This window comes from Watersipora subatra, chromosome 3, assembly GCF_963576615.1.
Source record: "Watersipora subatra chromosome 3, tzWatSuba1.1, whole genome shotgun sequence".
NCBI lineage: Eukaryota > Metazoa > Bryozoa > Gymnolaemata > Cheilostomatida > Watersiporidae > Watersipora > Watersipora subatra.
This window is the reverse complement of record NC_088710.1, coordinates 72,331,035-72,357,009: the sequence shown is the minus strand read 5'-3', so window position 1 is coordinate 72,357,009 and position 25,975 is coordinate 72,331,035. Positions and strand designations below refer to the sequence as shown.

Below are 25,975 nucleotides of genomic sequence, written 5' to 3'. Positions count from 1 at the left end.
CATCCACTTATTATGGCCTTTCTTGATTTGCATCTAGACCACTTCTGATAGATATTCTTTTGCTAATATTTATATACAATAAATTGATGCATCAAGCAAAGGGTGGCGTATGTAATAGACAATAAATTGATGCATCAAGCAAAGGGTGGTGTATGTAATAGACAATAAATTGATGCATCAAGCAAAGGGTGGTGTATGTGATAGACAATAAATGTAGGTTCAAACGTTGTACCTGATAATCTAAATAATTTGTGCTAGCAACTTAAAAATGCAGATGCCAGCCATGGGTATATATTCAGTTTTCTTTGTAGTCGCTTAGCCATATACCAACTGTTCAGTCATGGCAGAGGCACTGGGACTGGAAAGACTCAGCATCAGGGATCCGATCACACCTCAGGAAGATGAGGTCAAAAACCTAACCACTCAAGCCAGTATTGAGTTCATAGCAAGTAAGAAGGACCTTTTTCAAAACTGCATTGTTTTACTTAATTTCTTTTTAAATTTAACACCTTTAAAACCAACTGTGGGCACATATTGTTTATGGTCGCTACCGCTGTTATTGTCACCTATTTTCAGAGGAGAATAGGCCTTTACTAATACTAATGAGAGGCGTCCCTGGCTCTGGTAAATCGACTATTGTGCAGCACCTGATGCACAGGCTGAAAACTGATGCAGTCTGTTCTGCTGATCAATATTTTATGAGGGATGGGAAGTATAATTTTGATAGGAGTAAACTCAGAGAGGCCCATAATGGCTGCCAACAAAAAGGTATAACATTATTGTTTTAGTTTTCTTTGAGTCATCTAGTTGTTCAACTTCAAGTGGTGGCTAAGACTGTTTTTGGTGCTCATCTAGATCATACTATTTTCTACATCATGCTATACTCTAGATGGTGTCATACACTAGATTATGCTATACTCTAGATGGTGTCATACACTAGATTATGCTATACTCTAGATGGTGTCATACACTAGATTATGCTATACTCTAGATGGTGTCATACACTAGATTATGCTTTACTCTAGATGGTGTCATACACTAGATTATGCTATACTCTAGATGGTGTCATACACTAGATTATGCTATACTCTAGATGGTGTCATACACTAGATTGTGCTATACTCTAGATGGTGCCATACACTAGATTATGCTTTACTCTAGATGGTGTCATACACTAGATTATGCTATACTCTAGATGGTGTCATACACTAGATTATGCTATACTCTAGATGGTGTCATACACTAGATTATGCTATACTCTAGATGGTGTCATACACTAGATTATGCTATACTCTAGATGGTGTCATACACTAGATTATGCTATACTCTAGATGGTGTCATACACTAGATTATGCTATACTCTAGATGGTGTCATACACTAGATTATGCTATACTCTAGATGGTGTCATACACTAGATTATGCTATACTCTAGATGGTGTCATACACTAGATTATGCTATACTCTAGATGGTGTCATACACTAGATTATGCTATACTCTAGATGGTGTCATACACTAGATTATGCTATACTCTAGATGGTGTCATACACTAGATTATGCTATACTCTATATTTTGTTATACTCTAAAATATCTGCTCAAGCGACAAATTGTCAAACAGGGCTATATTAAGAGCTTTTTTAAATCTATCTTGCAGCTTGCTGCTGTTTACAATGATTGTTTTTAACATTTTCAAACTAGATTTAACAGTGATGACTTGTTTTGCTTCCGTCTTCTTTCCTTAGTTATCTCAACTGGCTGTTATACTTCTCAAGGGAATCCCATTACTAAGCAATAAATTTGCTAGCATTTTTTGTGATATACAATAAAAGAATCAATTGTCACTGGATAAATATGATTCCTTGTAACTTTAGCCATTAAACACTACCTTTGAGACTAAGTAACCAACTGTAGGCAACAAATAGTCTGCAAAAAGCTACATATATAGATTCGCAAAAAATAAATAGATACCGCAATAAACCTCTAATTGAACGCCACGCCACCTCCATTTGACTATCTTTGGTTTTTATGAACCTATAATATCAAGTGATCAGTGAAAGAGTGTCCACAAAATCGAATTAATAATGAATCGCTTACATTAATAACAATAAATTCTCTCGTCCAACTCCAAAGTTTTTCACTTTTTTTCTTTAAAACTTTGACAGCAACACCATAGAAATAATCAATAGCGGTCTCAGGCAGGTAGTTCCTTGTTTAACGCAGTCTTTCTACTTTGAAGTACATATAAAAAAACGGTTTAAATCTATGATAGTAGATGAACTTTGAAAGCAACATCATAGAAATAATCAATAGCGGTCTCAGGCTAATGGTAGTTCCTTGTTTAACGCAGTCTTTTTACTTTGAAGTACATATAAAAAAACGGTTTAAATCTATGATAGTAGATGAACTTTGAAAGCAACATCATAGAAATAATCAATAGCGGTCTCAGGCTAATGGTAGTTCCTTGTTTAACGCAGTCTTTTTACTTCGAAGTACATATAAAAAAACGGTTTAAATCTATGATAGTAAATGAACTTTGAAAGCAACATCATAGAAGTAATCAATAATGGTCTCAGACTAATAGTAATTCCTTGTTTAACGCGGTCTTAATACTTCGATGGACACAAATAAAAACGGTTTGCAAGTTTTGAGCAATAGGTTACATTTTGCGAGCAAAACTTTTATGCATTGCATTTGTGCTAAATGCAGTGCGTAAAAGTTTTGCTATGCCCAAAATATGTTTGGCACTGATATCGACTAGTTCAGCAGTGCAGAAGAAGAGTTCAGATCAGAAAACATTGTGGAAGGTATTGGACAACTAGATTTTTATTCCATCGAAAGCATCAATCAGAACGCAGCTATCCGAGCAAACGATGGAAATATTTTTGTTTTAAAAACGTTTATTTTTGTTTCTACATGTAATATAAATATGGTACATTTATGTCACTGGTTCATGAATATATATTTGTATCATTTGATAAATTATCATTATATAACTTATAAATTTGCAAATTTATAGCATATTATTTGATAGCATCATTGCGGTAATCTGATCATATAATTGCTCGAAGCTCATAACTCCTCTTCTATTGCACATAAAAAGCTAGTTTTGGCTGCAAACTGTAGACAACATATCAATGAGCTTTTATGCCACATTGGTAAATATAGATATAAAATAGAAATATGTCTTCAAATTTTTAGAATGAATTAAAACTTGAAATCGCCAGCAAATTGCAAAGAATGACGCAGGCTATAGTATCATTGCAGGTCAATTGCAAGCAATAAATATCAACTGGTCGAGATATTTCTCGGTTTCTTGATGAATATTTATTAAAAGATCTTTGACAAGTTGGAGGTAAGTTGGCAGATTTATTGCATTCAAATGGTTTAATATCGCTCCACCGGAAGAAGAGGGCAAAATATAGGCGAAATTCACTTCATCTGTAAAAGGGCTAAATTTATCTTCCCAAAATTCTGACAAGCCATTTGAAAAATAAACCGCCAGCCTTTATTTGAATGCTGCCTCCAATTGACCGTCACTATAAAAGGGTTGAAAAATAGAGCGCTATGGCATTTAATTAGAGGTTTTACGGTGTATAATTTTTGTGGTAAAGGGTTATTTGCCAATAAAAATTGTTTTCATGTAATGCATATTCTTTTTAAATGAGCGATGCTGTGGATTGGCTATCAAATTTATATATAGCAGCTCACTGAGAACACGTGGTTAGACGGATTCATATTTAATTAACTCAGTTTTAATTAAATTATTTAATTAATAGCCTGGTTAATATACAATTCCAACAAAACTCAAGAAATGTACAAACAGGGTACAAAGTTTCTGTGTAAGTGATTCATGTGAATGCTGTGATTGTAAAGCGTTTAAGTTGTCTGACATAGCATGTCTTGAATGACTAGAGCATGTCTTGAATGACTAGAGCATGTCTTGAATGACTAGAATTTATGCGAGCAGAAGTGCTCTAATACTTGTGTGAAAAGCTTGAAAGTTTAGTAAGTTTTCCTACCTTATTAGGCGTAACTTTTTTCGTTTTGCTGTAGAGATGAACTCGTGAAAAGCACTTGATTGCACATGTGCATTACTTACCTCTGATATGCGAGAGCTTTTAAATGTTTCTCTGCGATCTGGATGGCTTGTCAAGCAATTTAATCTTGATAAAATTACCCAGAGATGTAGCTTCACCTATGCTAAATTATAAAATATACGCTGTTATAAACAGTCTTATTGATGCTCTAAAGTGAAAAACCAGAGTGCGCAAATTTTTAAACTCGGTAAAATGTGCGATACCAAGTTCACAGCCCATTTTGGATCAATTGTGCCTACGCTGGTCAGTCGTAGATTTCTAAGTACAGATAACCAGCATTATGTGTAATAAGCAGCATCAATAATTCCAAATGTGTGTTAGTAAAATGTTCAAGTATAAGAACAGCAGCATTTGTGTGAACATAACACGATTCTGCTGTCCGTTTTCTTAATTATCACATATGCATAGATAGTACATTTGTCATTAAATAAGTTATATATGTCCCTTTATTGATTTGAGATTTCAAAGGCAAACAATGTGCAGTATTGAGAAATTATTTTGTTAGTTTTGCAAAAATATATCAAATCTTGTGTGCAATGTCTTGTGGTATCTAATTATATTTGACATTTTTATTTGAGCTTACCAATTAGTTTTACCTGGCTGGTTTGTAGGCATGCTAAATGAGTGAGTCCCTCAATCCTGTATGATTTACAGCGCAGCAATTGTGTGAGCAACAAAGTAGAGTGGTCATTATTGACAACACACAAGTGAAAACCTGGGAGACGAAGGCCTATATACAGCTCGCTAAAACATATGGCTATGTGGTGATAATGCTGGTACCCCTGGCTCAACACACAGCATCACCACAGACTTTGGCTCAGCGGAATAGCCATGGTGTGGATGCAGAAACTATTCAGCAAAAATTGCATGTAAGCAGACCTTGATATGACTGTATAATATAATATTCTGACATGCCGATGGCTGACTGGTTCACACAAAGCTTCTCGTCATCGTCATAGACGACCATTGGTTTCTTGCTGTACCTGTCTTGAGCTGAAAGTAGGGTTGCATGATAGCTCGATAGTCGACTGCGATAGCCGGTAGTTGTCTTCTCAATACGAATATGTTGCTTATTTTTAGCCTATCAAAACATCCGAAACTTGTATATCGTTATCGAATAATAAAAAAAGAATATAACCCGATAGTTTTGCAAATACAGTCCAACTCGGATAACTCGCCCTCAGATAGCTCGAATACATGTTAACTCGAACAGTTTTTTGCCCAAAGGCTACTGGGACGGTTGTTATCGCTTTAGAATATCACTTTATTCCAAGCCATAGAGATAAACCTCAAAATTTAGTAGTTCTTAGACGTCATTATTACTATCATTGGCAAAATATTTTTTATTAACGACTTTACTAAAGTCGTTAACAAAAAGATCTTGCAAAAAATCAAATTTTACTAACTATCCGCTTAGCGATGGCCCTCCGAAAGCAAGGAAAAGTGAGCTAACCTGTGAATAAACTTAGAGAACAATTGGCAAACTTGATTTTGGTTAAAATGCTCAAAAGAAAAAGATGTCTTTTCTTCTGAGCATTTCAACAGCGATAAAGTTTTGCCAATTTTAATCTGAAAACTTCCTGGCAATCACATCACCTAAAACAACAAACAAATCTCAAGTGATAGAAAAATCTCTATACTTTCTGATGACATTTTTTTTAGACTTTACCTTTTTTATAGCTATCCTAAATTTTGAAGTATTGATCTAATTAAATTCGCATTCAACCGATAGTCATTACAGTAAAATCTGAGAACTTTGTGACGCAAATTAGCATGTCATCTGCAAGTTTACACCAGTGATTTGTAATGAAAACTTTATTTACAGAATATAATTTATTATGGAATGACTGAAAATATTACTGAAGTAATAATGTGAATATTTACTTCATTTTCAAAGCTAATTATTAGCCAAGTCATGCGAACACAAATTATCAATTTAATAAACTAGCAAATGGACAATGTTAAATCCTCACAAGCATTCTGCTACAGGCCGATTCGTTGCAAAAAAATTCCTTTCAATTAGAAACCAGTGTGGATGGACAAATTATTGGCAATAATCACAGGTCATTGTGACTTTTTGTTTACCCATTAAGACTATTTGGGACAGATAGCAGAACTTATGAAAAAAATTGCGAATGCCTGGAATGTGTCCAACTTATGAAAGGTAGAAATGTTTGAAAAAACTTGTCCCAAAAATGTTGAATGGATAAGCCAAATTTCAAAAATTATCCACAATACTGCAGTTGAAATGTTTTTTTTTAGCTTAAGCCAGTTGAAACGCACTACAATCCCAATTATAATATATGCTCTTTACATGTTTGTTTCAGATGTTTGAGGAGTACAACCCTTCATACTTTGCTTGGTTCTTTGGAAAGACCGCTGCTGCCAATCTTGCTGAGATTAGAGAGCGGTGGGTGACCAAAGTTAGGGGTTTAGGTTAGTCGTAAGTACAAAGTTTATGTATGAGTGTATGTTAACTGCTTTGGTCATGTAAAGCACCTCACAATAATTATCCTTGGAGTTGGACAAATGATTCTCAACTGAAATCCTCTAATGAAATCTGACGGTTTTAGTATAACAGATTTCATTTCTAACATAAAATTCCGAAAGTGTGGAGCCTTTCATGACTAATTTTTGTTGGAACTGGAATTTCTAATCTATATACAGATTTCTCAAAGTTTGTGTGTCTGTCCAGCTGTAGCTATTAAACTCTTAGATTGAAGAATCCATATTGCAAAAAATTTGATCTCGGACCCTCCCAATCGCCAGTCCAATGCTTTATCAATGAAGTCACACGAGCTAGAAAGATTCATTAGGTGATATACGTCATTATATGGGTGCAATTATGCTACCGCTGTTCGTTACGGCGCAACGTCGTGTAAAGCGGTAGCGTAAATTTAAAGCCTGGTTCCCACATCCGAGATTGCGAGATCCCGACGATAATCTTGCGCAGCAAAACATTTGCAGTGCTAGGCAGCTTCTGTTCACATAAAACTGCATCGTTAATAGTCACATAAAAATGTTCGCTCACCATGCCGTTTCGAAAATGCTGACCTTCCCCTGTACAGTGCAATTCGGGAAGATTTTTCCTGCGGCTCTTTATGAAAGTTGAACAGCACTGAACTCTTGCGTTGGCAACTACCGGCGAGTAGGTTCACATTTGACCGCTGATAGCCCTGCGGTGCTGTCGCCTGTGCTTGCAGCATATACCAGGGTTGGCATAGTATTTCCCATGGCGGTTATTACCGCCGGTTTTTACCACCCCGAGAAAAACTCATTTTTTGACAAAAAGCGGGAAAAATTAAAAAACATCTTTTTTGACAAGTTGATTAATGCTTAAGCAAAGAATAACAATACACTTATACTATTAACTGTCATAGAGCTTCTTTATGACTCTTTAACAGTAAACAGGCTAAGAAAGCGCATAACCTTTATAATTGGTTTATTTACTAAATATTAAATGAAAAGACTAGATTACAAGATAGTATTTGTTTATTTACATATATTAAATATCAATATTGAATAAAAAGCAAAACTGATACTTGTGAAACATGGCAGTAAGCACAATACAACAATTCAAAAGTAATTGAAAAACAAAAACACGAAGATAATGCTGAGTTGTCGAGACCGGTGAACTGAACAAACAGATTAGAGTATTGAGATTTGATTATCTAAGGAAAGTTAACCCTCGTCTTCGGCCGAATCATACGCTAAAGAAATTGTTTTTAGGTTTTGGTAGCAAGCTACCAATTTGGATGCTTTCTCTACTCTAAGCCTGTTGCGCAGCTTGGTCTGTACTAAAGAAAAAGTGCTAAACACTCGCTCTATGGCAGCTTAAGATGCGGGAAATATAAAAAAAATTTTCCCAACTCACCTAATGCACGCACAGTATCGTATTTAGACTTTCGAATCATGCTATTCTACCACACAAGTGGAGGCAAGCTCTTGCGCATATTTTCATCAAATAATGATTCTACGAATGGGGCTGCATGGCTGGTAAACATGTACGTATAGCGTAGGAACAGAGTTTGATATTCTCGCTCTCAGATAATTTTCTGCCTCTTCTTCCTGGCTTTGTTCCAGATCAGAACCAAGGTATCGCGGGTCTAACGGGTTTGCTAAGAAGTGAGCTGGCGTGACAGCATCGGCAAAACGTGATTACACTGATTTTTTCATTTCTTGCGTCATGTGGTCTGAGCTGTTAAAGTTTTTCAGAATGTTGAGCCACAATTGACATGATTCCGCTATATTGCAGTTGTCAGATTGGCACCTGTCCAAAGCGAAACTAATTGGCTCTAGACGGGCAATCATATCTTTTGCTTGCTGATACAGATTTTGATTGTTCACCAAGTCGGTTATTCTCTTTTCCACATTATTATTTCCATTTCACACTGTCGACATGAATGGCCGGTTTCGAATGTACGTTTTGAGGCATGTGATTTGACTATTCCATCGTGTTTTACACGGCAGCTGCGGGTTTATAGCACCTACTTGCTGACTCAACAAAGCATTTGGTGTATGGTGATTTCTAAAGTACTTTTGGATTTCGACAACGTTAGCCATGATTGCTGGAACTGTGAGGTCTTGACCAAGCAGATTTAAATAGTGGCTAGAACAGCCATACGTAATGATACCTTTTGTCTTTTTCTAAATCTTTCCTCATCACTTTCATTTTGCTTTCATTGTCGGTAGCCACTGCTACCACTTTGGCAGAGTAATTCTTTTCTAGATTGGCGATAGTGTCATTTGCGAGTTGAGTGCAGTATTCTGCAGTTTTAATGTTACTACCGGTGTCTACGCTTGAAATAAAATAAGACTTCTCACCATCATGGACGGCAGTAGCAATGACTGGAGAATTGTGAATATCGCTCCACTCATCTTGAAGAAGTGTTACCTCGTTTTCTGACAAACGGCTTTTAATATTACTGTCAACTTCCTTGTGTACAGTGTCGAGCAACGAGCCTGCCAAAGCTTTTCTAGATGGCGCCACGTATCCAGGTCGGAGGGTCTCGATCATGTTTTTCCACAAAGGATTTTCTGCTAAAGCAAACGGCAGATTGCACCCATCGAACACCTTTGCAATGAGCTTGTCCAATTCAGTCGCTTTTCCTTCATTGGTTTTTACAACATAAGCATCAACTGATGTTTGCGGCATTCGTTTATTGCTCCCAACGCAAATAATATCCTCCAGCTCATCAGTAGAAGTACATGTAGATGCCTGAATAATAAACAAAATGATTGAATTAGCGCAATAAAAACAATAATTATTAGCTGTATTACTGGACTATTACTAAATAAAATAAAAACGAGTTTACAAAGCAAAGTGCAATGTTGGGAATTTATGGGACTTCAATGTACAATCGTTTTTAGTGAGAAGAATTAACCTCAATAAAACAATTGATAGAACAAAAACTGGCTGTTAACGATTGCACTAGAACAGTCCAAAATAAATCTTGTAAAACATATTAATTTTTAAAAATCGTACGTATGGCAGTTCACATTAAAAAAATTTGTAAGAACTGCTTTGACTCACCACTTATAACTTCAATTTCAACTAAAAATTAAAATTATCAGATAAGATAGATCATTCATCACTAACCATTATAACAGGTTTATATATTTATAAATGACGCTATTAAACTTTTCCTTTTAACTACAATTAATCAAACAAAACAAATATTAGAAAAAACTTACCTTTGCGTTTTTGTTGGAGTATTTAGTTGCAGCAGTGGAACTTGCTTCATCTCCAGCCTTATGCCTTTTTATATGGCTTCGCAGTCTATCTGCCTTGGCACTAACCTTATCACCACATATCTTACACTTGGCTCTACAGACTTTGTTATTCTCGTAAAGTTTTTCAAAATCGCACCATATAGGATCTATAGGACGCCCTCCTGACATGCTGACCAGTAAAATTTGTAGTAGCTATTGTACGGTTCTGCTTCTCTGTTAAATTTCCTAATTTGATAGTGTACTTCACAATCTAGACACCCTGTATGATTCACTGCTCCTGCCCAGAATGAATGCCAGTTGATCTGTTGATCTTGGGTGGTCTCTGGGTCTTGTGTGCTCTACCATCTGTCTGACTTGCCATAGTGTTATACATTTGATTAGGTGTGCTTCAAGTCATTTTTCTCTCAGCCTTTGAGTCAACGCCATTTAGTTTTTTGGCTCTGTTTTTCAATGCTGACACTTTCTTTTACTTGTATTAAGTTTCATCATTATGCCAACGTTATATACATATATAATCAAGAGTAAACCAGATGGGAAATCACATACTATTTAGCAATCTCCTGGATGCGTTATTAAGGTAAATGTTATATCATTCATTTTATGTGTTTTATTTTTATATGTTACCAATGGCTTCGCAGATGACCAACTGTATAATTAACATACTTTCAATAACCTATAAACAATCAAGTTATTGTTTTATTGTAGCTTCATGGTGTTGACAAGCATAAATAATAAATTTGAATAGAATATGCGCTATGCCTCATCACCCATATGTGACAACATAACTATGAACTGGGGGATCTGCTACAAAACTAGCTATCGACACAAGAATTTCAGCCTATATGATGATAAATCAATTACATCGGTCGTATACTAACATGCTTACGCACTGCACTCCAAGACCCAGACTCTCGTCTACATGCACTTTCATAAAGAATTACTCAGTTATTGTTAGATAGCTTGGCATCACTTATCTCAACTCTACTCACAAACCTTTTTATACCTAAAATAATACAACCAACATTGCTCCAGACTGTCTGAAAGTTATGATCCCATTTCCAGTTGAGGGATTATAAGTTTACCACTCCAATGTCCAAGAAAGTTGAAACAAGTTAAAGGTTTACTTGCAACAAAATTCACATTACAGTTATTTGGTATCAAAAGGTTCACCATGCCTTACTCTGCTGTGTTGTAGGTGCAAAAGATGTGGAAATGTAATTACAAGCACTTATAAGCTCAAAAACGAACAGTTAATCGCAGCCATCACGAAAACGCCGTAGTTTGGAATCTTTATTTCGATGATGTACTCTAAGGTTTTGGTTATTGTCTTGTCACATGATGTTATCAAGTGAAATTAATGGCCAATAAAAGGCTGAATATAAAACGTCTTGTAGCACTAGTTTATGACGAACAATTTGGGTTCTACCGAAAAGCCCGTATCAAATATACAGTAGATGCTCCGCTACCTTACAGTTTCGTTTCAGCCAGATCTAATCTTCTTGTCATAATCTGATCATGTGACCCATACTTCTTGCCAAATAGCCCGGACAATTTCTACAGCATTTTTTGACCATCACAGGTAACCAACAGGCTGGTCATGTTTATCAGAGGATAATATGCACTCCTTCGAGCTAAGGTTAAAAAATTAAATGAATTTTTACGGTAGGTTTTCAGATATCAGTGCTCAAATGACATCATTGCAATGATGATGAAATAAACATGTAAAGGTAATACACATGGTTTTATTGAATGCGTGAAGTATATTTGTGAAAATATTTCGACGAATGAGGTTGCATGAAAGTGTAAACAGAAGCCATCTTGTTCAACTACGTTCCATTTGAGCCGTTTTGGAAAGGGATTCTAATCTATGGCGTTTTCGTGATGGCAGCGATTAACTGTTCGCTTTTGAACTTTTAAGAGCTTATAATAGTCACATTTCCACATACTTTGCACCTACAACACAGCAGAGCAAGACATGGTGACTCTTTGGATACTACATTATTGTAATATGAGTTTTGTTGCAAGTCAACCTTTAAATAAACTCTGTATCGTCCAAAGATTTTTGAGTAGAGGAATTTGATAAATACCCCTTCTCTTCAATATCAAAGAGCCAATACATGTCCAAACAGTTCTATTATTGGACTGTAAAAGGCTCATCGTTATTTTAGGTTTGCCCATATCTTGGGAGTTGATTTTTTCCCATTTTTAAACACTATTTTATTTCCATTGCGATTGAGTGATATAAATATGAACCCACCCAACTAATTGTGGTCCAATTTTTAATTCTTATCAAATTTATCATTGTTTAGCAAAGTTTTTAGAGGAAAAATTCTGACGTTATAATATTTCCCAGTATTTCCCATTTTTTACCAGTTTTTCCTGGTTTTTACCAGTTTTTCCCGGTTTTTACCAGTTTTTCCCGGGAAAAGTGCCAACCATTGAACTAAAAACCACTGGAAGGGCAAAGGTCATTTGTGAGTACGGAAATCCGGCCAAAGCCATTTTCTGGTAGCGTTTGAGTTAATTTCATTGTATTCAATGTGAAAGAAATCTAATTTAAGATTTAACAGCTATGAAAGATTATGAATACACCGCTAAATCAAAGGAACAGACTAATGAGATTACTACTAATAATTTATGTAAGAGAGAGAAGGGTGTAGGTGCACAGTGCTATTGCTATTCCATGAACTGCAAAAACCGCAAGAATTGACTTTTAAAGGAAAAGGCATGACATTTCACAAGTGAGTCACTTCTACTACTAGTTCTAATACTATTGCTCAAGTCTACGACTACTAATAGTTGTGTTACTACTAGTTAGTACTGCCACTAGTTAGTTCTACTACACTAGTCACTGGGTGAGTGAGAGTCGATCAGTGTCACTACTGAGTGTACGAGTTTGACTGTATTTTGTCGGTGATTAGATAAATTTATAAGTTAGTGAGTGAAATGTTCTTCCTTCAGAACGAAGGTTCTTTATTATTTAAATTTGGAATTTTTTATATTAATGTTTTGGAACTGCAAACCATTAGGTTATTTCTAAATATTTGTATTTGAAGGAAATGTTTGTCGTTCCTATAATATTATTTATTGTTGTACCTGGATATAGCTAGCAGTAAGGAGATAAGAGTAATAATACTATTGTTATTACTACTGTTGCTAACTAACTACTACAGTTTCATTTTAATTTTTAGATTTCCAAACAAAGCAACTGAGAACTCTCGTTATTTACAATGGTATCGCAACCGCAGAAGAGTGAATAAGCCTGATCCTTCAGCACTTATCTGCAACGAACATTTCAATGATCCATGTTTTGACAGCAGGTTAAAACGTTCGACTGAAGTCATTTAAAGGTAATATTTTTCAATGTTGAATGATACTTTTCAATGATTGAATTTAAAACCATATTGTCAAGCACAGTGCTGCAAGGTTGCTCAACTTAAAGTAGATATATCTATAAAAAAATTTAGAAACCTCAAACAGCATGCAAAACAGTGACAGCTGCCACAGCAAGTGCCTATGAATATGTCTGCAGCTTAGCAGTTGTGTGATCTGTTCTCTGTGATTCTTCATCTTCGTTTTTGGGATTTAATGTCCAACGCATAAATTATGCTGTCCTTTTTATCGTGTGTTAACTGTGTAAATGTTTTTTCATTTCCTAATTGTTGTAATAAAACTACATAATACCCCTGCAAATCATAAATTCCAAATTGACAGCAATAACTTGCAATTTAGAACACAAAACATCTTTTTGAAACAAAAATAGTCGATTTAAATAAAAAAATCAAATAAATCAATAGAAATAAATTTTTCTGAGTTAACAAAAATCATCGATTTAAAAACAATCATCGATCTTTAACAACCCTGCCTACAACACAACAGAGTAAGACATGGTGAATCTTTTCATATCAAATAACAGTAATGTGAATTTTGTTGCAAGTCAACCTTTAAGCTTCATGACTATGATGGGTTATGAATGACTTCCAGTGAAAATTGCCACATTTTCATTTTACATAGCGATATAGTAGCATTTTGAGCTGTTTTATTTTTGCTTATTTTATTAGTTGTATTGTTGTATATTAAGGGTACTATGTTTATGTGTATAAGACATTCATTTTTGTTGATTTTATGTAATTGTTATAATTGATGCTTTTGTTTAGGTGGTTGGAATAATAATCCTACTGTTACTCAGTTTAAGGTTACTTTTCGCAAACTTATCAGCAAATGTGGTGCAAAATCAGATGCTAGTAAGACAAGTAATGTTACTGCTCAAAACGAGATTCTCATCATACAGGCTACTCCAGAAGTTGATCAGTTTGTGGAACTCAATGATTTCAGATGTCAAATTTCTGTTATAGGTAACAGTATAGTCTATATAGCTGGCTACATTGTACAAAAGCTAACTGAAGTGCTGTCGTGACATTGGCCGTCAGTTGCTGGTTGCCACTAAGTCAAGTATCCAGTACCGACATCTCTATACTCTACTCAAGCTACAAAACAATGGGAGGATTGGTGCGTCCATCAGACGATGTCATCAGGATCCTGCTAGTTGCAGATCAATACTTTCATATTAATACAAAGCCAGATCCACTCCATTGTGTGGTATTTTATCAGTAGTGTAAGATCTAGTGATGTGTTATACTTTGGGAAACACCTTACGGATACGGCAGATGGCATATCCAACCACTGCATAATTGATGAAAAACCTTATTCAGTCGTTTTATGATCTCTGACAGCATCATTATGCTAAAATCCTACACTCAAACTGCAAGGTGCATCTTTGTGGCATACAATACTAAAGTAGTACTTTTTAAAGGCCAGTAACAATGTAATCACTGTAATATTCATCTGCAGCTGTTGTTGTGCTGTTATTCCTAATCTGATTTAGTTCTAAGAAACTCTGATGCACCTTGGCTCAATATCCAGTGCTATACAAATCTCCTTTTACACAGTTTCTGTAACGTGTATGTATAAGTTTAATCATCTGGTTACACTAATTCTTGCATTTCCTTGTTTGCATTATTTTGATTATCCTCTATTACAACTGTTTTTAATTTCTGTTTAGTTGTTGCAGTAGTTCATTCCATCTTTTAAAGATACTGTATTATACATATCATACATTCATAAGCTATTATCACTTAAATCTTGAAAACGGTTTCTGTTTCGGCAGCATAACTATGTGTTGTTTTTATCGAAATACTTCATGTGCTAAGTTTTTCCATATGCATTTATGCATATGTAATATAAATTTTAATATAATGGAACAGTTGTTATTTGCCTGAATTTATCATTTTTTGGGTTTATGCATTTGTAATACAACAGTTTGTATGAATAACCTGGTCCATGAAAATCCATTTTACATCTACTTATCATTTGATATATCCCACTCCATATGTTATAAATAGGTTTTCTTCTATCAGGGCACTCTAAACGTTGTGTAGGAGGAGTTTTCATTAACACCCAGCTGGAAAATAACTATTCAACATGTACATTTCTGTCATTTTTCACCATTTGTTTACAAACGGAACTAGCATTCGATTAGCTCTCCAATATGGCGCATACGTTATGTATTATTATCAACGTAAAAGTCACGTGATTGCCATTCCAGGGGTTTTTAGTTCAATGGTGCCAACCCTGGCATATACGGGAACTAGGCTTAAGGCAAGCTCAAGTGTGAGAGCAAGTACTTAGCTCTTATTAGTAAGATTTCTCAAATTAGCCATTGGCAATGTGCCAGGCTAATAGCAAGTAGAAGGGAACTATATTACCTCCCATTGTTTATAAGTTGATTTTTCACACCTGTGCAACGCCTGGCATTCCACTAGTTAACTATATAAATCTAAAATCTATCTTTTACAGATGAACTTGATGAAATTGCAAGTCATCTAATTAGTAGAAAGTTAGTAGAATGGTATAAATAACAGTATTACGGAGCTTTATATTCTTATAGACTATGTAACCATCGTTATTTTGTACCACAAATCTCCATAAACGCAATTAGCGCTACTCTCAACTCACTATACACTGTTAAAAAATTAGAAAGTTAGAAACTGCATCATTTTTTTAGATTGGCAGAGGCAGTGTCGTAGTTTCACAGAGTCCCGTGACCAAAAACCGGAAACAAAAACGCTTGATTCCAAACAAACCCGATCGACATACTGATCTCTAATGGAATATTCTTACCTCGCTCTCAACATCTCACTCTTTTGCATTTACTTTATTACAAAAACTAATTTCTAGTTTCTGGTAGGAAATTTTGGCCTTTTCAAATGGTGTATAATACATCAATCAATTTCAGAGCGACTGCCAATGGGAGTAATTTTTGTTGGTTAGTGTTGCGGCCTCTCCATTATAAATTATATAAAACAATAGTGGGCGCGGCTTGTTTGTTTGGAGCAGTCGAGCTCCGATATACGCATCCGTTAACAGCGAAACTCTGTGAAGTTATACAGCTCTGTACTGTCAGAGTCATATAGCTTTACAAAGTCTTGCGACCAAAACCGGAAACAAAAACGTCTGATTTCAAAGAAACCCGATCGACATACTGATCTCAAATGGAATATTCATACCTCGCTCTCTTTTGTATTTACTTGACATTTTTACAAAAATGTTATCGGTAGCTTTTTGTAGGAAATTTAGTTTTCTTTCAAATGGTTCATGATACAACAATCAATTTTAAAGCGACTGCTAATGGGAGTAGTTTTTGTTGATTAATGTTGCGGCCTCTCCATTATAACTTATATAAAAATAGTATAAAAAATGGCCTGTTTGTTTGGAATCGAGCGAGCTCCCGTATACGCTTCTGTTGGTCGCGGGACTCGGTGAAACTATACTGCCCTGGGCAGAGGATTATAATGGACAATAAGTAAACTAAATCAAATGACTAATTTATGCTCATACTCAAACTAGATTTCTCAATAGATACTCTCAATCAATGATTAACTGATGTACAGTGGTGTGTTAGAGCATCTGCAACATGTAATTCATAGCTTTATATCTTTTGATATCAAGTGGCAGAATAACTTTTAAACAGTATATTATATAAAGGTTTAAAAAAGGTATATTTCATAATGCAGTTTTTAGTGGATGATTTACATCGGTAAACGTGAATCCACTGAGACCACTCAATGGATCTTTAACATTCACTACTATGAACACGACAGCAACCAATGCTCGTTCTTAGCCAACTTGACAGCATTATCACTGATGTTATTCATGTTTTAAATTCAATGTTTCTCATTGAATTTTAAAATATTTCATCAGAAAGCGTAGTAGACAGACTTAATTAGTAAGGGAACAGAAATTCCTTGTTATGGCTACAGATGTACTGCTTTTTATCAAGATGTCGAAGTTTTATTGGCTAAAAGGCTAACCTAACATCTTATCGAAAATTACTGTTATATGCCTATTAAGCTATCCTTTATAATAAAAGGTTGTGTCTGAAACCAGATTATGGGTCTGTAAACAGTTTCCTCCAAAATTAGAAACAAGTGTTTGAAATGATTAAGCATTATGTGGTGGTTAACAAATCAGAAAAAGTAAAGCTTGCATACCTACCGCCAGCGCACACAGTTCTACAAGCATTTTTACACTTGCAGGACTATTGAACTTTGCTATGGGCAAGGAGTCTACATCCATAACACATATGACTGCTCTTCACCTGAGCAATGTCCGTGAGAACCGAAAAGCCGACATCACGAAAAAACTCCTGACACATGTTGGTCAAGTGAATAGATTTGAAGTTCCTGCCATAGTGATAACAAAGAGAACAGTTTCAGCTAGAGTTAAACTGACCGCAGAGGCTCTAAAATGGTTCTTGAATGATGGTCCCACAGATGAGACCTACAGCCATCGAGCAGGTAAACTCACAGAACTTATTGGTGCCTTCACTTTAGTTCTTATCATTTGAACACTAAATAATTGTTCTACGTTTCAAAAAGAGTGCTCCTAAGAGTTGCTTTTCCAAATGCTATTTGTTTGCATAGTTATTAATTTTCATTGGTAGGGTATGAGGATCTACCGAAAGGCCATTCTGCACACATAACATTAGGCACAGCTGATGAATTACAAGCCGAGGTAGCAAGGTCAGACATGATATTGTCCCATCTTTGTAATACGAAGATGACGATAGTTGAAGATAACCTAAAGTTTTACAGTGATGATGAGTTGGTCCTGATAGAACTAAATCCACCACTACATCTCACAGGCATCTTTGCGGGATCTTATTCGTTACGCAGAACTAATTAACATGAGACAGAATGGCGTCCTAGAGCAATTTATCGACTATACGTATATAAAAACTAAGCTGTTTTGATAGTTTTAAAAAACCATGGAAGCGGGAAATGAAGCTTTAAATTTGTCCCACCATGTATGATTGTTTTAGTTTTGCGATGTTGTTTAAACAAACACAGAACACGAGAAAGATTTAAATTAATTTTCATTAAATGCTATAAATGAAATGAGCTGCCAATAATCGTGAAAGCCTATTATGTTTTGAAACCATAAAGATGCATTGTTTAGTTTCTCAAATCATAACATACCAAAAATGATATGACAATGATTTTGTTCGACAAAAAGAAATTTATTGATCAGGTGGTTCAAAGTGGCTTGTCATATGTCTTGCAACCACACTCTTTTTAAAACAAGTGTGGAACAAGAGTAAATCGCAGAGTTATTTGAGTTTCAACCTCAAGAGCAAATTTAGAAAATTTTTTTAATCCCAATTATAAAATACATTGAATTGTTTTTGCTCAATTGAGCTTTATCAGCATAAAAACTGGAATTAGCAGTATAGTACCGCTAAAAGTTGAAGCAAGCAGCACTGTGGAAGTCTTTGTTAGCTACAAAGTCAGTGTTTAGCATCGCATGCGAGTCAATTCAAAATTCAAACAATATTTTTTCAGGCAACAAATTAAACATTTATTATGTTACAAAACATGTTTTCTTCTTTAATGATTTGCATATTTTTCTATCCATTTTGTTGTGCATAATGATTAACTTAAATTTATAAGTTCTATTATATATTTTATGAAATCAAAATTTTATGGTTGTGAGATGTACATGTATATCCAATTCTACCCTCAATGTATTTGTATGAATAAACCCTATTCAACTTGAAACAACAATCTGATATAAGACTATCTTTTTATTTCGTTCACATAGAAAAAAAGTGTACATACCACACTATGATTAGCATCTTACAATGGCCAACAGATTTTGCATATCAGGTTATTAATTGACTATTACTGCATAACCAGTTAGTTCATTAAATAACAGTTTACAAGTCGTCTGTAAATTTGATCGTCTGTTAATTTGATCGCTTTGATACTTGAATCAGGATTATAATATTCAGTTGCAACTGGGAAAGCAACAGCCCCATAATTTGTCAATTACAATCTTGTTGTAAAAACGGTTTCGAACATATCTCAGTACCTGATTAACTATTAATATTCATTATCTCCTAAGGTTTAATATATTATTAGAATATTAACAAGGGGTTGTGCTCAACGCATTAATGAAGCTCACACATTGTTTTCGCTGTTATGCGTTTAATGCATGAATTAAATTTTTTGGAAAACTACTTGTAATGCAACACTTTCAATTTCAACCTAAAGGGTTCTCTTGATCAACTTTAATTCTTCCATATTTGTTGCTACGAGCATATACACGGATAATTATTTTCACAAAATTACGCCAACGCTGTATTAAATTCTACACATCAATGTTGTGAAAAAAGAAAGTTAGTCAGCTTAGCAGCCACCAGCTTGGGCATGAGAACTTGTCATATGTATAATTATTTGGTGCATGAAGTGTAGCTGTAATGAAAAACAAGTTGAACACTATCAGTGAGCAATGTATGCAGCAGAAATTGACTAAATATGTTGACAATTCATTGCCCCGTTTTCTGAATTTTCTCAACTCGACCCAAACAATTCTATTCAAGTTTAATTGATTAATATTATGGTATATATAGTACATGGTAGTGAATTTTGAGCAATAGATAAACTGACAAACGATTTAGTTAAGAAAAGAATTGAGTAAAGGGTGATATTTTTTACCCAATGCTTTAAGGTATTTAAAATTAAGTAGCTCAGTGGGTGTTAAAACAGAAAATTTCAGCTAGTTTCCAGGTGATTTTTGCTGTTTTTGAGTAGAATATGTGTAAAAATAGAGTTTATCGATAAACACAATAGTCTAAGTATATTTAAATGCTACATACAACTATTGCTTAAAATAGTATTGGTAAATTTTGTCCAACTGATTAATGCAACACGGCCAGAGGTTGAAATCTATGTATTTTGATGACGTACTCAACTCGATGTGGTTATTGTTTTGACACGTGAAATGAAAGGCAAATAAAAGGCTCAATATAAAATGTCTCATAGTATAACTAGTTTATGAAAAACACTTCGGGTTCTACAAGAAAGCCCTTATTAAATGTAGATGCTCGCTACATTACAGTTCTGTTTCAGTTTGGTCTAATCATCTAGTCGTCGTCTGATCATGTGACCCATACTTCCTGCCGAATAGCGCGAACAATTTCTGCAACATTTTTCGACCATCACAGGTGACCAACAGGCTCCTCATCTTTATCAGAGGATGATATGCACTCCTTCGAGCTAAGGTTAAAAAATTAAACTAATTTTTAGGCTAAGTTTTGAGATATCAGTGCTCAAAGTGACAGCATTAGGCCACTCATATTTGATTATTAGGTTCACGGATCCGCTGACGCGAGATAAAAACTACCGCTGAAAAAATAAAAAGTCTATGTGTACTTATATTTTTATTTGAACCGCCGAAACTTGCAATTTGTTGATTAACGTTTTTTATTTGAAAACGTAACGTTAGCTTTCTTGTAACCAGGGCCGTATTGTTCTATGAGGCAGCCTCATAGAACAATACGAGGCAGAAAAATTCTATGAGTGATTCTATGAGGCAGCAAAATTTCAGCACCCAGAACGGTGATTTTCTTGTTGTTTAGTGTCGACAATGCTCGGACGAAAGGTGCGAACGTATCGTGCAGAGCCTGTTTTCAGAATATTACTAGTGGTTGCAAACCTAGCGAATCCATTTTGACACCATTTTTACTGCTAAGAAAGGAATGAAAACGGACTTTTTGGTTTTGTCTGTTCTGGATTCACATATTTAATGATAACGATTAAGTTGAAATGTGCTAGACGCTGTTGAACTGACGAAGAGTTTTGATTTTGACGACTGCCATAAATTCTAGACTTTTAAAACATTTACTTCCACTTAAGATGAATATTTTGATAGTTATGGGAAGCCAATTACGGGATAATGTAGAATAATTCTTGGTTGGCTTTACTAGCCTTATTGCAGTTTGACGAATTATTCTGACGATAGTCACTTGACTGATTACAATTTGCAAATTGTATTTGAAATGTTTTCTTTATCATTACTATTATTGTTATATCGACGCTGCGCGAAGCAGCCGTGTTTAGAACTATCTTGAAACTTTCAAGAAAAAAAGAAATTTGTTCGCAGCTTTCTTCTTATTGCTTATATATCGAGTATGTTTGCTAATTTCTTCACACTATTTTTACGTGAAAACATCTACTTCATTGCAAGGAAATCAACTCAGGATTTTCTGGGGCTGCATACATGTAACAGCTGATTTAAACTTTTTGTAATTTTGTGTGTTTCTTTTTTAATATCTGCTTGACAAGCTCTAGTCACGTAGTATATGTCTATAATTTGTTTGATTAGTGAGCTATGTTATTATCTATATTTGCATGGAAATATTTATTTGTATAGTTTTTTGTATATATATGTGTGTGTGTATTTTATTTTCTAATTTCGACATTTAAAATTTGCCATTAAACAAAAAGAAAAAACAGACATTGACACTTTTATTTTTATTTCGACCGACATACTCCAAAATGTGTTGAAAAAATCCGTGAACCTAAAAATATAAAATGAGTGGCCTTACAATGATGATGATGAAATGAGCTTGCATGAAAGTGTAAACAGAAGCACATCGTGGTCAACTATGTCCCATTTGAGCCATTTTTGGAAATGGATTTCAACCTACATCGTTTTCGTAATGGCTGTGAGTAACTGTTCATTTTTGAGCTTTTAATCCTTTGAACCCTGACTGTTTTTGTCAATGCGTGTCAGTAACACTTGGCAATTTGTCCAACAATCTGAAGTTTTGAAACTTTTATTAAATATATCTGAACATGCTCATAATACAATGATATTTGGTAAAACACTAGTAAGAAAGTCAGGCAACCCACAGCAAATGACATCAAACAGAAAAAACAGTAATTTACTACCATTAATCGGGCTAAAACAAAAAGATCGTACGATTTAAAAAAAAATTCGTAAAAACATTCATAATAGCATCATATCCATTGAGCACATGTTCATAAGCATACTACGACTCAAAATATACTGCAAAATTATAATTAGTATTATAAAATTCTTTATTTGCATTACAATAATTTATGACCTAACAACGAATGAGCCGTATGGATTTTCGCGATATCACTCTAATAAAATTTGTTATTAAAACAAAGGAAATGGGTTAACATACTTGAAAACTATTACAGATGGAAGTGAAATTTTGATTAATTTGATTGGTTTATGCTGTTACTTACAAACGGCTTTTGTAAACAAAGCCATGTGAATGTCGCAATTCCGACCGATGGGGATTTCGACACACCCTATGCAATGCCAGCCGATAGAGTTCCAAGGGTTAAGAGCTTGTAATCACATTTTCACATATTTTGCACCTACAACACAGCAGAGTAAGACATGGTAAACCTTTTGATACCAAATACAGTCATACTTCAACTTACGAGCTTAATGCGTTCCGAGACTGAGCTCGTATGTCAATTTACTCGCATGTTGGTGCAATTCATTTATATATAGAACAATTAAATATATATTGATTGGTTTCCATACTCTAAAAAAACAAATAAAACACTCAAAACAAGATATTGTAACAGAAACAACATGTTGGTTATTGTCCTTACGTACTACATGCTTTCAAAAAGCAACAAATAAAAAATAATGCAAGGAAATGTGATTAATTAAAATGTAAAATTAAATACATACAATAGCAGTTAACACTCGCATTTGCCAGGGAGGGAGATATAAGTTATCCTCCGTTACAACAGTTGTCCTTGATAAATTTGGATTTTATCAAAGTGTTAAAAGACAAACTTAGAAGCAAACCTAAAAGCAAACTTTCATTTTCAACTAAACGTAATTAAAATTTCTTCGGCGTTCATAGTTTGAAATTTCTTGCTGGTTAGCGAGAAATTTTTCCTTTTTTTCGCTTTCACGACTAGCCAGCCGTTTTAAGATAAACCTATCTAAGGACGTTTGCCTTTGTCGCCCTTGCAACATGTTGCGATTAGGACGAACACAGGTGTCGTCACAAATGGTTAACGCACGACCACTAGCCAACTTGTCCGAATGTCTATTAAACAGTTTGGATAGATAGCGCCGGCCTTTTCACATAGCATCGTTTCAGTTACGCTGTCACCGGCCGCGCGCTCACCGGCCAATTGTTTGTCCGATGCCATCAGCAGTCGTGAAGATCGCTGCACCGTTTAGAAACTATGGTTAGTCCTTTTGCGAACTAAATGCCCTGAATATAATCCTTCTGTTTGATAATTATGAATGTATTTCTGTCATATTGCCGAGCTAGCTGAATCACGCATACACATTTCGCATATTTTTCAATATTTTTCCGTTTAATATCGACTGTTATCATTTGCTTTTTCTTTGTATTATCTTTCATTTTACTGGCAAACTTTCGGTCTACGCACAGTACTTTTAATTCACATAATTCTGCACAGAAAATCGTGCACAGAAAATCGTGCACAAAAAATACGGTACAACAGTATAACCTGAGCAGTTGAAAAATACAGAGTGATGCTGTTCTCATAAAACACCTCCGGCATACTTGGCTACTGACTCAAGTGCTCGTATCTCAAACATGGCTCGTATGTTAGTGCTAAAACTTGCTTGAAAGCTGGCTTGTATCTCAAGTTTCTCGTGCGTTGGAGCACTCGTAAGTTGAAGTATTACTGTAACTGTAATGTGAATTTTGTTGCAAGTAAATCTTCAAGTTTCAAGAGTAGTTTAATGAGAAATGCTAACATTTTAAATTTAGTTCAACTGTGTGAAACGAGCTTTGATTAAAGGAGTTGTTCACTTTTATTTGATGAAATACCATTAGAATTGTGTACGATCAGAATACACACTTTGCCAAATGGGCCATTTATAAAAAATGTATTAAAAGTCTGCAATGACTTTTAATAGTGTGGTTAAAAACCGACAGTTGAAAGTACAGCTAATGTGATTTTTTTCTGCACTCTAGGCCTGAATTGGATGGATGATAAAAACAGTCTGAATTTTGCAGCACTGGCCGGCGCCATTGACAGCTACATTAATTTAGATTCTATTGGATTTGAATCAGATGGTTTGAGCGATTCTAGTGATGCTATGTGAATGCTTTAGCGCATCAGCTTACGCTTAGATGTGAACATAGTCACTTCCATAAAGCAAGGTCAACTGCACTGATTTACCATGTAATTTAATAAAATGTACAGTAGATGCTCTTTCAACATAAATAATCCATTTTGAGAACATTTCTGCTATAGGGATATTACTTTGTACATACAGTAAAATATGCATAATTGCCTAATCCATTACAAGACCTTCCTTTCAAAAAGGAGAAAACCTCCACTCAACTTGTTAATCTAATGACGACAGTAACTGGCATTATTTGTTTGCATCATCAACTTTTCTCTCATTTTTTATCACTTTCACTAAAAACCAACAAGCATTCAACTTACCTCGAGTACTATGCTCAGCCATCCAGCCTTTCAATCCTGACACATCCTGCAATAGTCAATATTTCTAAAGCCATAGCAAAAATATATTTATAACAGCAAAAGGTTTGCCATTATGTTCAGAAACACAAATCCCCAGTGATTAGTAAGTACAGGTCAGTGATATTATCATCCTTTTTATAACGATCATTAAATGAAATTTGAACACCATAAACATTCAACATACCTAAAAGAGGTCAGCGAACAGATATGGAAGATTTCTCCACTCCCTGAAATATGGAAAATCATGAAAAATGGCTACAATAACCACGCATAACACCAAATCATTCGTCATTGAAATCAGAAACACAAATCCCCAAAATAATTGGTAAGTACAGGTCAGTGATATTATCATCATTTTTATAAAAATTCAGTAAATGAAATTTGAACACCATAAACATTCAACATACCTAAAAGAGGTCAGCGAACAGATTTGAAAGGCCCTTTCACTCCCTGAAATATGGAAAATCATGAAAAATGGCTACAATAATCACGCATGATACTAAATCATTTGTCCGTGAAATCAGAAACACAAATCCCCAAAATAACTGCTAAGTACAGGTCAGTGAAGTTCTCATCATGTCCAACAAATCGGAAAATTTTGCAAGATGTAACCAGCCTGTATTCAACTTACCAGTAGGATCAGCCAACTCAATTCATGTTTGTTAGTCCGCAATCTGCAATATTTAGTAAGAAATGACAATGTTGAGGAGCGCCAAAGCATGCCAGTGAAATCAGAAACAAGCAAATCCCGAAAATCCCTGGTAAGTACAGGTCAGTGAAGTTCTCACCGTGTCTAACAAATCGGTCAACTTTGGGAGATGTACCTGGCTAGCGTTAACGTACTGCTATTCCCATATATGGGCATATCCATATACAGCCTAAAATGTACATTCTGCAAAAAAACCAGTAACAGGCAAAACTGAAACAAACTTCAATTTCTAAAACAACTTGGTGGCACATGTTAGCTAAGTTATCACATACTAGATGACTTAACTAAAAGCAACACATTGAACATTGTACCAAAGCTAGAATCAGCGAAATAAATGTCCTAAGTAGCCCAGGTTCAATAATGATTAAATGACACGATTTGCAAAATTTGCAGTAAAAAGAAGTTTGAGAATTTGTATTTAAATCAAAACGTCATTCAATGAAAATATTAAAATGCCAGGAGGAACATGTTAACACTTCAGCTGTCGAACGTTTCTTATTTCATATAGTCATACCTCTACCTATGAGTGCCCCAACATGCGAGGAACTCAAGATACGAGCTGACTTTCA

General features: G+C 35.0%; 1 protein-coding gene and 2 long non-coding RNA genes across 3 annotated transcripts; 2 read left to right on the top strand and 1 right to left on the bottom strand.

Annotated features, from left to right (window-relative positions):
* Positions 1-311: 311 nt before the first annotated feature.
* LOC137390168 (2',3'-cyclic-nucleotide 3'-phosphodiesterase-like) lies at positions 312-18,940 on the top strand. Its single transcript, XM_068076449.1, has 6 exons — positions 312-449; positions 577-768; positions 4,752-4,966; positions 6,425-6,533; positions 17,426-17,686; positions 17,833-18,940. The coding sequence occupies exons 1-6, from the start codon at positions 341-343 to the stop codon at positions 18,072-18,074; spliced, it is 1,128 nt and encodes a 375-aa protein (XP_067932550.1). The 5' UTR covers positions 312-340; the 3' UTR covers positions 18,075-18,940.
* On the top strand, positions 12,452-14,478 carry LOC137390169 (uncharacterized). The gene is made up of 3 exons (XR_010978096.1): positions 12,452-12,571; positions 13,022-13,180; positions 14,186-14,478. It is a non-coding gene; the product is annotated as an uncharacterized lncRNA (long non-coding RNA).
* Positions 18,941-21,992: 3,052 nt separating the features above from the next.
* LOC137389977 (uncharacterized) lies at positions 21,993-25,561 on the bottom strand. The gene is made up of 5 exons (XR_010978090.1): positions 25,329-25,561; positions 25,105-25,147; positions 24,882-24,924; positions 24,659-24,704; positions 21,993-22,582 (listed from the first exon to the last, which is right to left on the bottom strand). It is a non-coding gene; the product is annotated as an uncharacterized lncRNA (long non-coding RNA).
* Between the last annotated feature and the right edge of the window lie 414 nt (positions 25,562-25,975).